This window comes from Artemia franciscana, chromosome 12, assembly GCF_032884065.1.
Source record: "Artemia franciscana chromosome 12, ASM3288406v1, whole genome shotgun sequence".
Classification (NCBI taxonomy): domain Eukaryota; kingdom Metazoa; phylum Arthropoda; class Branchiopoda; order Anostraca; family Artemiidae; genus Artemia; species Artemia franciscana.
Window position 1 is genome coordinate 15,389,267 of NC_088874.1, and position 14,880 is coordinate 15,404,146.

The 14,880-nt window shown below is 38.3% G+C and overlaps 1 protein-coding gene across 1 annotated transcript in view; it reads right to left on the reverse strand.

The window, feature by feature from the left end:
- LOC136033736 (glucose dehydrogenase [FAD, quinone]-like) overlaps positions 1–14,880 on the reverse strand; it is a 119,349-nt gene that overhangs the window by 77,363 nt on the left and 27,106 nt on the right. The window contains exon 2 of the mRNA XM_065714629.1: positions 3,276–3,478. Coding sequence (XP_065570701.1) covers positions 3,276–3,478 — 203 coding nt within the window. The remainder of the gene's footprint in view (positions 1–3,275; positions 3,479–14,880) is intronic.

Genomic DNA, 14,880 nt, shown 5'->3' on the forward strand with positions numbered 1-14,880 from the left:
TTTGTTCTACTTTTTTCTTCATAAACTTACGACATTACAAGAAAAAAAACAGTAATCAGAAAAGACCAATTACGAAAAACGAGGTAAGACCAATTATTATATTGATTTCTTCGACAGTGCATACATGAGATGGGACTTTCTCTTTCAAGGTATTTTTTTGTAAAACCTTTGTTTCCTTGGGCTTTGCTTACTCCTCTTCAAATTATTTTGATCCAGCCTCTAGTATAGCTTTTTCTAAGCCTATTTCAGTGAAGTTTTTATTCCTAATGGGTTAATGAAGTTTCCCATTAGCCTGCTGATCTAGTCTCTCAATAACTTTACATTTACCACTATCATTATTCTTAGTCTCAAGAAGATTCTCTTCGAGCCATATTGCAGCTTAACTTTTTCACTGGCTAACATCTCCTCTTCTTTCACTTTTTTATGCCTCTCCTCTTCTATTAGTTGCCTCCCGTGCACTTCTTTTGCGTCAGCTTTAGATATGCCTTTTAAATTGGAAATCACCGCGGGCAATTTAGAGTAGCTTGTTTGTTATAGAAAGCATTTTAGGTCGATTTTTTAACATTTCCATTCTATTGCACATAATCATTCATACGTTAAGCATCTTATATCCTATGGAGGCTTAGTCTTCAGCAAGCACTCTCGCCAACCTCAAAAACGCTATTGCAACGTCCGTATTGCCAAGTGAAATAGCAAGGAAATATTTAAACAATTTGGCAAGAGACGAAGTGCTTCATGACAAAAAAACGAAAAGAGAAACGTTCCAGAAGTGGCCGATAAGAGCACTTTCATTTAGAAGGAAAAGGGTCATCGTCTAATTGTAAAAGCCTCAACTCAGTGTGGATACTATGAAAAGGGAATTAAAAGGGTATATTACGGCAATCTTTACAATGTCGTTTACACTTTTCTTTGATTTTCTATTACCTGGCGAGATGGAACAAAAACACTTGGAATTGATCCTGAATCCAAAGGTGATTTCTTCAAAATATATTTCGATGCAGATGCTTACACCAATGAGACTTGTGAAGACTTTGACAAATGAGACGACGAACAGCAAAAGAGGTTTTGTCTGCGGATCTTTCAAGATGTCTGATATTCCATTATAGCCGCTCAACTTCGTCATGGATTTTAAACAGGAAGGGACACACCTCAAAATGTATTTTTGGAGTGTATTCAAATGTTTGAGAATACACATGGCAGCAATAGATCGGGTCGACCATCGAGATCCAACATGCTTGAGAAATCTGTGCCTTGATTGAAATTGAAATGGAGTTTCAACATGTAAGAGGTCAGCTTTCCTTTTCCCTGGAAATCCCACTCTTTAGGAGAGAGGCTACCTTTTTGTTCATGTTGGGGCCATCACTTCCCAGCATCAGAATCTTTTCAAATTTCCGAGAAGCGTTAGAAACAGCAATCTCCAGTCTTTTAGCCAGCTCCTCAACTCAAACATGTCCCATAAAGAAGGTCTTCAAATTACGCGTGGCCACTTTCCTATTTCTCATTTACCAGACCTTAATCATGGCATGGTTGTGAGCTCTGTAACACTTATGGCACTAGTTGTTCCACTCTACCTCACAAAGTAAAATGATTCATCGGTAGCTCGTACTAAACGTTTACGAGAGTAGGGATACAATGTATCTGTAAGCAGCTATCTAGTTTGCTAAAGCTGAGGTGTTTCGACACATCAGATGACCAAAGCATTGCTTGAAACAGCTCATTAATCCCATCGCAAGATAGAACCAGCATATCTGAGGTAGCATTCTTAATAATCCGTAGAATCACTACGGATTATTAGTATCACAAAATTTGGTGAGCCACAGGGCATCATGGTTTCACAGCTGATTTAAGGCTAAGCTCAAATCATCTGCGAAAAAATGATCCTGAACAGAACAATAGCTCATGGATGTTGTCTTGGGACAAAGTAATAGAGCATTAGCTTGTGTAGGTAGCACATTTATAAAGAGTAGTATAGATTAGTTGATTTTATGTTTTGGGCATAATGAATATAACCTTATCTCCTATACATAGTTCATTTTGTAAGTGAAAACATTGGTTGGGTGCCAACAAATAGAGAATAGCGTTCGATTTAGACTGAAACAGCATATTTTGAAACCATTTGAAGGAAAGGAATCAATACCTTTTTTACTAAAAAATCATCTTCGAACATAGCCTTCTAGTTCAACGATTTTCAGGGTGTAAAAAGAGCGGCGTTTCACCAATGGCAAAGATACCATAGCTTTATTCCGATAAAATTTAGGTCAGCAAAACCCTTGAAAGGTTGCTGTAATCTATCACGTTTTCTAAGAAAAGCTAAATCTAGTTCCGTTTCGTTTTTAGCGTTATTATTATTCGTTAATTTCATGCGACAAAAAACCTGTTTTTATCACATCTAATAAGACATTTTATAAGGAGTTTAATAAGGTTCTGTTGCAATCATTGTCCCTTACTTTTGGTATTTTTACTTTTTATTGTTGTTAATCTATGTTTTATGTGGATATTAGAAAAGTGAGGAGAAGGGAGAGCAGACCCTTAACACCCCTATTACGACATAAAGATTCTTTAATTTGTCCACAACTTCTTAGTTGTGAACATAATTCATCATTTCATTTTTCAGAGATTTCATTAGATTTCATTTTTTACATTTCTTTTTAATTTAGTACATTCCCAATTTCTGCGTATTTGACTAGACATGGCTACAATGCTGTGAATTTCGATGGCATTCATCTTTCACTAGCTTTATAAATGGCATTATTAAATCAATAATTTTAGTCTCCATGGTCTATGAGTTGTTGTAAACGTATACTAAGAGCAAAATGTCTCCCTTGTATCATTTTCATTTCTGTGATCCATCACACAGAACAGATGGTAATAGAATATTGGGGAAAGGCTCAGGTTCTGGTTCCTTTTTCAAATGCCAAAACCAATTAGAAGGCAATGTGCCCTCCCTTGCATCCTTATATTGCCTTAGTGCCTTTAGAGCACCAAGAGGTATTGGATAGACCTTTGAAGAGTCATTTTAATCAGACAACTGAAAAGGTCCATAAAATCCGCTACTCAATCTTAATATCCATTTGTGGATACTATTCATCATAAACAATCTCCAGTTGTTTTAAGTTTGACTTATAGACAACTTTATTTCTGCTTATTTTACGTCTAAATATTGCTTTTTCCTTTTTCTTGGAGAAAATTTTTAGTTAATACTTTTGTTTTAAGCAAACAGTTACATATAAGGCAGAATTAAATATGTCAAGCAACATTATTATAACTCTACTCACATTATTTTCAAGTCCATTACAACATTCTTTTTGAGGTTCAGTTCTGTATGACCAGTCTAATGGTGTATCAGTAAGAGTGGCAACGATTAATGGCACGTCTGAAATATATGGTGCTTTCGGTCCTGCTTCAATCAACAAGACAGAAAACAATTTGTTTTCTGACAGTCGAGATGCAACAGCAGCTCCTGCAGAGCCACCACCAACTGAAACATAGTGAACAAATAAAGATTTATTAAGCACCAAAGAAGGAGTCACATCTATTTTCACGCTTAAAAAATGACTAAAAGGTGGTAGTAACAAAACAACTACTCATAGAGATATGCCAAGGTCTAAATCTCATGGGAACAGGGGTTGTTATTAAGGGAATTTTTCAACGAAGGTAGGGTTGAAAAGGAAAAATAGTCCATTTTCAGGGCTATTATACTTTCAATTCTTCCCGGTGTACCACTTAGATACATATTAGGAAGGATTCCAAAGGCTTCCAAGCCCCTATTTTTCACGTTGAAAAATACAGCAATATAAACTAGTAGCTTTTTAAAATACTGCACTGAAACAAAATATCAAAGTTGGAATAAACAGAAATACAATTACATTATTACAATCTGAACCTTATTTTGCCAAATTTGAATGAAAAAATGCTATAAACTATAAGCGTATATTATTTCATCAATTTATTTTACCAAGCTTAATAATTAAACATTACTTGGCTAGGAAGTAAAAATAGCAAATTGCTAGGGGAAATGACAGTCTGTGCAGTAGAAATGCCAGTCAAAGAGCTAGAATGGTGTTGCTACCAACCAGAATCAGCAGTCCAAGTTACTGAGAAAAGGTACTTAAGAGTAAGCCCTTTCCAAAAGTTTCCCAATTTATAGTGATGCTTATGAACTACTTAGAGTTGTCATACATAATAACAATACTAACAAAGGTTTTACCGCTGATTAAGATCTTGCTTAACAGAGTTTTGTTACTAGCTATAGCATTAATAAAGATGTTAAAACATTAAGAAAATTAAGAAAGTAATTAAATCACATGCAGAAAAGACATGCTTGTTCATGCAAGTTATTTATGTGATATGCCTATCAGTCTGTCAGTGGGACTTGATTTCTAATAATATTGAAGGCAGAACAATTTATGAGCTGCTATCCTTTCCAACTTATTTTGGTTTCACTTCAAATAAAACAATTCCCAGCAAACTATATTCATACCAATTCAATATGATCCCAAGTTATTGCTGTTGAATTTATTATTACTAACCTGAAAGGAATATCAACCATTTCATATATTGCACCTTAATCTTACAAAAACAATTTTGCTTATGAAGATGTCAAAACAGAATTTGATTATGTGCAACTTATTGTGCATTACCTGTCAGTGGCCCTCTTTCATCATCTACAGCACTTCACGTATCTTATTTAGCAAAAAAAGGAGGCAAGAGCGTAAGAGCCACACAAAGCTGCTTCTTCATTCTGCCTGCTGTTATTGATACATCAATACTATGATAGGGCCTGAGGGAGCAACATATTTAAAACTATAGGATTTCTGAGCAATATAGCATCAAGACAAATTGATGAGGTGGCCATTGATGCTTGTGATCAAATAGTATAATGCAAAAACACCTGCAACTGAAACGTCTACGACAGCCTTGGATAATTAATCACCTCCCCAGATAACAGCCACTGCATACCACCGGCAACAACTTTTGACTGAGAAACTGAACCTACAGATGGATTTTTAGAATGTGAGAACAATGAACAAGATGAACACCCTGACTCCCTGAAAGCTTCTGGCTACAAAAATTTTTGGAAACTGAGGCCAACCCATTAACCGCTTGGTAAGCGTGGTGAAGGACTTCTCTTGCTGTGCCGTGAGTAACTTTGTCCAAAACTGATCATAAACCCCAGCATTGATGATTATGATGAAATACTGTGGATAATTATTTAACCGAAAGTACTCCCTCGTCCAATGTCTAATATCCTACTATGAAATTTTCATTACTCCCCAGGTCAGCATGCGGGGATTCGACAAAAGTTCGTTAAAAAACTTGGAGCCAGTGCCGATTTTGCTCTCTCGAAATTCCCAAACGCTGGGATTTTACTCCTTGGTGATGTCATTGAACTGAAACTCGAATACCTATGCAGGGGTCTACACCTAAAGCAAGTGGTAAATATACCCACAACCAAAGGAGGCTCCTCTTTAGATGTCATCTGTACTAACTTGCATAAGTTCTACTTTCAACCAGAAGCTTTACCACCGTTAGGAGGGAGCTACCGTTATATTCTCAGAATGCCCACTAGCCAACAAAGGTATTCTCAGTTTCGGGTCCTGGATTTCTGAAGAGCGTTGGTCCAAGGTCCTAGCTACTCCTGATGTCAATTGTAAAGTTCAAATCTTTCAAAGGAAGCTATCTGACAATTATGGAAAATCTTTTCCCTAAAAGAAAACAAAAAATCGTTCAAACAATAAACCCTACGTTAATGAGCATCTAAAAGCCAATATCAAAGAAAAATTCGTTTACTTCGTAACGGTAAAAAAGATGAAGCCAACCATAATAGTAAAATGAAAAAAAAAATCGAAAAGCAGCTGCCACGTACTATAAAAATACTATGAATGATTTAAGTGGTATGATCTAGTTAAAAAACTTTTTGGCAAGCAAATTAGCAATATTGATCTTCAACCTGATGAGCCTAGTATTAAAATTACTAATGATCTCAACAAACATATCACCAAAATTGTCAGGCATTACCTTCACTTTCCGCAGAGACTCTATAGCCTATTCCCCATAGTCAGGATAAAAACCTTCCCCATAAATCACCAAAAGATATCGAGAAGAAGATAAATAACCTAAAAAGGACAAGTACATGTCCATCAGTTATTCCGATCGTACTTGCCAAAGCCTTCACTGAAAAGCTGTCATTACTACTGGCAGATATTTTCGGCACGGTCACTGAAAGTGGATACTACCCTGACACCTGGAAGCAGGAATTTGTGACGCCGATTCAGAAGAAGGGCGCTGAGGAGAGTTTCAATGGGGTTGGATCAATTACGCTCATCTCAGTTTTTTTCGAATTATATGAAAGCTTTCTGACTGATTGGCTCAAATCAAAAATTGAAGATTATTGACCCAAAGCAATTTGGTAATCAACGTGGCCTTTCTACTACTCATCTTTTAAGTTTACTAGATACAATATATAAAAATTTGGAAAACCCTGATGATTTGATAAGTCTACTTCTAATAGACCTCGAAAAAGCTTTTGATCTGATTAACCATAATGTTTTCGTTGAAAAACTACTAAAAGATTTCATGTTAACCCAAACCTTGTTACAATAATAGCGTCTTTCCTTTCCAGTAGAAATCAATGTGTAAAGTATAAAAATGTCGATTCAGACCTCCTTCCGGTTTACTGTTGTGTGCCCCCGGGTACCATCATTGGCCTGCTCTTGTTCCTGATTATGATAAATGGACTCGCTACTGAACACCCTGACCACTGGAAATTTGTCGACGACATCTCCTTATTGGAAAAATGCCGGAAAAATTTGAAGAGCTCAGCCATAGAAATCATGGAAGATATTCCCAGTGATGAGTGAATGCGAAATTGTCAAATATCAAGACAATCAGTTTTTTGAAGAGTACACCTTCATTCAAGCAACCAATCCCTCCGGAGATGTCCATCCAACAGTGCAAACTCCTTGGTATCACTATCTCGAGCGATCTGAAGTGGGAGGTCCACGTTACTAACATCACAAAGCAAGCTAATTTGGCACTTTCTACGCTTAAATTTTTCTTCAAGTTTTCTTGCCCTGCATTTTACCTTTTAAGAATTTATAAGAGTTTAATTCACCCTGTTCTTGAATATTCTTATCCAGTTTGGCATTTTGGCTTAACTACTTCCCAATCTTATTCAATTGAGTCAGTCCATGGTAAACTCCTATATCACTTTCTTCTTAAGCAATTCTAGCTCACTACCCTATCAGAGAGAAGCACCCTCCTGTGTACCCGGTTTGGCAATACAGCCATGAAAAACCCATCGTTTCCAAGATTTATTCCCCTCGCCCTTTCAACCTTTAAGACCCCGGCATCAAAGACCCAATTCCCAAAAAGTCCACATCCTTCAACCTCTACCACCAATCCACAAGAGATCTAGGAAGAGTTTCATTCCTGCATTTGTAAACATTATTAATCAGTGAGTTTCTTGTATTGACTCACTTTTTTGTTAATGATTGGTTTTCTAATCTAACAAGTGTCTGTCTGACACTGTGTGTCTGTGTTTTTCCCCTTTTTTTTTATTTGACAAGCTGTATCTGACTGTAATACCTGACGAAAAGCACTAATTCGTCGCCACGCGCAGTGAAAGTCGTTTTTAAAATAAAAGTCTATCTTTGTCTCAGATATTCAAGACAAAACAAGTTATTAAAGAGATGAGCTAATACCTCATTAAAATACTCGTTCTCACTGAAGCAAAGTGGACTGGAAAGCAATTAGAGAAGTTTGGCAAAGGGTATCCTATGGAATTTGGTGGCCACCCTTCCGTTCACCATGCTGGTGTAGGACTTAAGATGTCGCTACTTGCACTTAAAGCAATGGTAAGCTGGACACCAGTTAGCGAACGTATGTTGACAGCTTGCATCGTATCTAATCTTAGGAAAAAGATGCTTTCTACAACGTGCTGCAATTAGTCACCAAAGACACTCCCAGGCATGAAGTGCTCTGTGTTGTTGGCGATCTAAATGTTAAAGTCGGTGCAGATCGTCAGTAATACTCTGAAGTTCAGACCCCAAGTGGCAGAGGCAGACATTAACGAAAACGGTGCACTCCTAAGCGTTTGAACATAAAATGATTCACAAGTACTCATGGGTATCCCAAAACGACCAGACCAAAAAAAAAACAAATTGATCATTTCCTCATGTCAATATGCTGAAGAAGTAGCCCGCTTGACGTCCGGGGAGGGGATATGAATTCAGATAACGTTTTGATGATAGACGAAGTAAGAACTAAACTGAAAACTCAGAAGCCGAAAACCAACGCCACATCACACACAATTCGACACCGATAAGCTGAAAGATCATGATATCCGCAGAAGGTTCTGTTTATCACTATATAATAAAATTTGAAACACTGAACCTGCTTGATGTAGCTGAAGAATATGGAGTTAAAAACATATGGACCTCCGTATAAAAAAAAGTACATATCATGGCGTCGCAAAGGTCAGGCTTGGCTTCAAGAAAAGAAAGAAAGAAGAACGGATATCAGAAAACTTCTGGAAATGTATCGCTAAACGCCAGGAGAAACGAACGCTTATCCTAAATACGCTGATCCCTGAACAAAAGGCCCAGTTACAGCTCCATCACAAAGAAGAGGATAAGGTGGTTAAAAGAAGTGCAATTAAAAACAAAAGAAACTTTATCGAGGAGAAAGCAGCACTTGCAGAAAAAGCAACTAAGAAAGGAGACTCAAAAATAGTCTAACGACTAAGAAACGAGATACTCAAAGAGAAAGCAAGCTGAGCATCCCTTGTAAAAGGTGAAAATGAGGATGTAATCTCGGATCCAGATAAAGATGATTAGAAATGGGACTCAAATTTTGAGACAGTCTTACATAGACTTAGACCAGACGATCCAAAAGTAGTACCTGAAACACCATTCTTACAAAGTGATGCAAGTGCTAACCCCCCAAGCACTGACGAAGTGAAAGCAGTTGTGGAAAAGCTGAATAAAAGACAGGCATGTCGAATTGATGGCATGACGGCAGAGATACTGAAGGCATTCCTTCGAGCCTGCATAACCCTTTGGAAAACTCTCCTAGTGTCTACCTGGAATAGCGAAAAAGTTCCAAAAGATTGGACTAGTGGTGTACTAGTAATACTCTTCAAAAAAGGCAATGCACTAGTCTGTGACAACTGGAGGGGCATCAACCTAATGTTTTTACCTAGGAAATACTTACCAGTCATACTAGAACGCTTAAGAGCAGCTCTAGATTCACACCTCAGAGAAGAGCAACATGGGGTCCGACCTGGTAGATCGTACTTTGATCTTATTTTCATTCAAAGACTGGCAGAGGAAGATTGAAGAGGATAGAAAAAAAGCTGTATGCTCTTCATTTATTTTGAAAATGCGTTCAATTTTATCACCAAAGACACTTTATGGTAGAATCTAAAATATTATGGAGTACCAGATAAAGTAGTCAAAACGATAATGGCACTTTATAAAGAAAGTGAATGCTGTGTGTGCATAGAAAATAGGGTGACGCGTTTCTTCAAGATAATGTCTGGAGTCAAACAAGGATGTGTATTATCCCCATTTCTCTTTGTCATTGTAGTGGATTATATTCCACAGCAGTCTTCAGGCTGTGAAGTGAAGATTAGCAGCCAGTAGATCTCTGATCGCAGATGAAATTGTTCTTCTCAAAGAAGCAAAACAGTGACTGCATCTGCTAATCGACGCCAATGATGACAAGGCCGAGAAAGTGGGATTTGTGGTGAATGTCAGTAAGACAAAAAGCATGGCCACATCTGACTCTCCCCTGATATTGAAATGCAATGACAATGCAATTGAGCAGGTCAAAAAATTAAAGTATCTTGGGAACTGGATCGAATATGATGGTGAAGTAGCTAATGAAATCAAGAGGAGAATTGAATATATGACTTTGACCCACAACAAGCTGAAGGCAGTCTGGCAGAGCAGTAAATACTCTCTGCACTTAAAGCTCTGACTCCTATATAGCAGTGTGATATCCATCCTCCTTTATGCTAGGAAATTCTGGAATTAAGCGTCCAGCTGTAAAAACACGTCCTAGCCTTTGAGAACATATGCCTTAGAAGGATCATGTGCATATTGTGGCAAGAAAAGGTCAGCAACATAGAAGTCCTTCAGCAAACCATTCAGCCATTAGTTAGTATCCTCCTGATGTGCAAGAGATGCACTTACCTTGGCCGCGTCCTCCGTATGCCACAGCATCGACTCCCAAACTCCTGCTCATCTTTCAGGCCTATAACTGTTTAAACCAGTTTATACATGCTTTATGTACTACTATTTATAAAAGAGCTCGGAGAAAAATGTTACATGCCTGCACATCAGTTTGACTTTCAACATGGCATTGGATGTGCAGACGCCCTTGCAGTTGTTGCTAATACTCCTCTTGATGCTTCTTGTACAGGAAGTTCAGTTGCCTTGGCGAGTCATGATGTTCGCCACACCTTTGACTCCTTGATTCACCCCCTTATGCTTTTAAGGGCTGTTAAAAGAGAGGTAAATCCGGCTATCATTAGATCTGAAAAGGGTGTGTATGCTAAGTTACGATTCCGTCTTAAAACCCCTCTTAAGCAAGACGAAAAGGCAAGGCCACTAGATAGAACTATACCAGTGAAGACAGGCGCCAGGCAAGGTGCAATTGCCTCACCTTGTTATTTCAATAATTATGTCCTCAAAGCTCAGGACCAGTGTGAGATGTCTTGCATTCTCTCTGATCTCAATATCGCCTTGGTCAGTTATGCTGATGACATGTTTATATTACCTGAACTTTGGACAAAATATCTGAAACTATCCAAAAGTGCAAGCAGAATATTTAAAATCTGCTTTTGAATTTAACTCTGCAAAGTCTGACATCGTGCATTTTAACTTGAAAGGCCCACTTCCTCGTGAAATTGTACTTGGGGATAAAAAGATCTGCCCATCTGACGAAATCGTTTATCTTGGTATTCCTGTTGGAAATACCATAAATAATACTCATCATCTCTTAACAGATATCAAACGCTGCATATCAGCTGCCTGTTCTTCCATAGTCTCTGCTAAGCTTCCTGTCAATCGCTGTTATCTTGCAACTCTGTACAACACTGTTGCTCTCCCCTACATCCTCTAGATTGCACCCTTCTGAAAGATTCTTTAAAATGTTGATAAATTGAAAATCCGCTCCACTTTTTTCTGCTTTGCAGAATACCTACTAAGATATCCAACTTGGACACGCAATTCAAAACTCTTCACAAAGCAGATCCTACTATAGCTGTTGCTAGACTTATGAAGAAACACAGCCACCTGATGTCTGACATCACTGGCTAAACCTGTTGGGTGAAAATTATTGAAAGAGTCATTAATTTCCCAGTTTGAAGAAGCATAAAGCTAGAAGAAATTTGGATACCAGACATACTGCATCTTGAAGATAAGGGGGGGGGGGTCATTTTAATAACCCCCACGCCTGTAAGTCTTCGTTTTTTGACATCCTTGAGCATATAAATATTCCATAAAATAAATTTCACCAGACTCCATTGGTGGAATATCAGTGGCGAATTTAGACATATACTGAAAAAATAAATCGGAAGAGGAAGATCCAGCAGGCCATTTACATTTCTGCCTTTGTTTACAAGAAGTGTTTAATTTGAAGTGAAAAGTCGTTTTGTTTCGTCATTAGTTGAAAAAAAGAACAGTATTGTTGGCCCCTTCTATTACTTTGGCTACGCCAAGAGTAGCGTTGCCGAGAGCGTCAAATTTAATAAATTTTGCGAAATAGTTACAGTCAGCCAGAATCTTACTAATTTGTTGGAGAGTTGCCAGCAGTCGGTAAGTTACTAAATGCCACCGCCACGAAATAAAAGGAAGCACATTAGCCCTACTAAGGGGACTGACTTTTGTACAGCTTGCTCTCAAGAATTAGATGAACATTCATCCACTCTAAAGTGCGACGAGTGTAAGCGATGGCTGTGCATAGAGTGTCTGGAGCTAATAGCTGAAGAATACGAACTTCTCACAAAAATGACTGACAAAGTTGGTTCTGAATGGCGATGCAAACTCTGCAAAGCTCGAGATCCAGATAGATCTGCATCTAGCTCAAGTGTTGAGAAGGTGATTGACAATTCGCTACGTAAGCTACGCGAAGATTTAAAAGTGGACTTAAAAGAGTCTTTAGCGGAAATCTCCAACGATGTGAATTCAGTCTTAGCTATCCTCAAAATGCAGTACCCAAGATGTGCGTAATATTGTTCATGAAACTATATCAAGTGCAAACCCCAGTTTTGCCGCAGAAGTGAGGAAGGTAATCAGATCTGAACGGGAGAGGGAGAAACGTTGATTGAATTATAGCGTATGGTATTATTCCAGCTGATGTTGAAACTGGTGCAATTAGGCATATTATTCGCTCATCTTATGATTTAGACCCTGGACCTATCACGAACGTCAGAAGGCTAAATGCTTCAACCAGTAGACACAGTGCCACGTCCCGGCCTGTCCCGCTCCTTTTCTTGGTCTCTTCGTGGGATATCAAGAAGAAGATTCTTCTGATCTCTAGACAAGGAAAGGAGAGTGTCCAGTTTCATAGTGATTTTTCTACAGATGATAGGGAGCTTAGGAAAAGACTTGTTGAAGAAGTGAAGCGTAAAAATGAGGATGACTGGTTTGATTATTCGTGACTTGTCGATCGTTTCAAAAAATGATGTCATGCGCGCTCCACGCCAACCCGAGGCTCCCCAAGACATGGAACAATAGCTTCGACTCCTGCCATTGTAAATAGTTCAAAGTCTTTGAGTTCTAATGTTGTTAGTGATATAAGTTTATCTAGTTATTCATCTTGTGTCTCTCCTGCCGATAGTGGTTTGTTATATCAACTAAGATGCTCTTACCACACTGCAGTATCCATGAATGCAGATGCGGCACCACGCTCAGCGGAGCTGCTGATAGAAGGAGATGAAACGCATCCCCAGTGCGGCAAGGCCATAAGTAATCCAGGAAGAAATAGACGATTCTTGAGAGTGATGCATTCAAACCTGGACTGTATTACAAATAAACTGCCAGAGGTAAAGATGCTATTAGCTAATGACCATATTGTATTTTTTTTGTGCTACAGAAGTTTGTCCCAAAAAAATATCTTATAATGCTTGAGGGTTCCCATATTGCAGTTGATGGTTATGAAGTGTTTTCTAATTTTTGTTCAAAAGGGTGCAGGAGAGGCACTGCTATTTATGTGAAGAACAATTTTAAAGCTAAAATACTGAGTTTATTCCCTTATGTTGATGTTTATCTATGGGTGGAATGTGTAGCTGTTCAGTGTCAGCTCCCTGAAGAGACACTAATTGTTGGAAATATTTATCAAAGCCCCTTTGCACCCAATGCTAATGATTCCCACCAAGTCGTGGCTGATCTTGTGAATAAAATAGCTTCATCTAGTTCAAATTCTGTTTTCATCACTGGTGACTTTAATATGCCAGATGTGATATGGGTCGACGACTACGGATTAACAACTCCAAACAACCCTGCCCAAACAACTCTGATTTCTGTAGCAAATCTCGCCCTCACTCAACTGATTGATCAACCAACCCGTTATAGAGATGGTCAAAACCCAACTACACTTGACTTGGTATTTACAAATAACCTTGACACAGTCATATCTATTAAATATTTACCTGCAATCGGTTCTAGTGACCACAATTATGTTATGTTTTCGGTGCTGGTTTCCACTAGGCCAAGTAATTTGACAAAAAGATCTTATACAGATTATGATAAAATCCGGGAACACTTGTCTGAAATTGATTGGCAATCTTTGATTGTTAGTCATAATGTGGATGATTCGTAGTTCAATTTTAAGTCATACTTGCTTGCAGTTGAGAAGCAACTTACTTTTATAACATACACAGAGAAAAACCAAAACATTGCCATTTCTTACTAAAGAGGTAAGAGAAGGCATTAAGAGTAAGAATAAGGCATGGAGGAAATACAAGAAATCAAAACAGGAGAATCATCTTGCTGATTTCAAAAAACGCCGTGACAAGCTGAGAAATCTTAAACGTAAAATCATAAGTGATTATGAAGTAAATATACCCCTTAGTACAAAAACAAACCACAAAAACTTTTGGAAGTATGTTTCCAGCTCTAATCCTATTAGACGTAGAATAAACCAGCTTATGCGTCCTGATGCTACTGTGTTTGATTACCCTGCAGACATCGCAAATTGTTTACATGCCATATTTGCCACTAATTTCTCTCATTCAGTCCCAGTATCTCCTCCTCCCTCTTCCCAGAAAGGAACCATGTCCACGAAATGCCATCTTTAGCGATTGATGCAGATGTTCTCAAGCGCCTGAATAAGTTGGGTCCGAACAAGGCCCAGGGCCCCGATGGCATTCATCCACGTTTGCTGAAAGAAGTTGCAACTCTTGTTGTCATACCACTGGCTAATATTTTTAAGATGTCCATAAGGATGATGGTGGTACCAGCTAATTGGAAATCGGCCAATATAGTTTCAATTTTCAAGAAGGGAGATAAAAATAACCCTGAAAATTACCGGCCTATTTGTCTCAAATTAGTTATTTCTAAACTGCTCGAAAGTATTTTCAATGACGCTATTATTAACCACCTTGAAAAAAACGGCTTACTGTCGAAATCTCATCATGTTTTCAGAAGGAATCGATCCATTGAGACGAACCTGATCCAGTCTTATGATATAATCACTAAACTAATCGGGGGAGGTAAAGCAGTTGATGTCCTGTTACTCGACAAAGCCAAGGCCTTCGATAAAGTTGTCCACAAATATCTTTTACACAAGCTCCATGCATATGGAGTCCATGCTGACACTGTGGAGTGGATAAGATCGTTTCTGATTGGCCAAATCCAGAAAGTCATGGTCTAC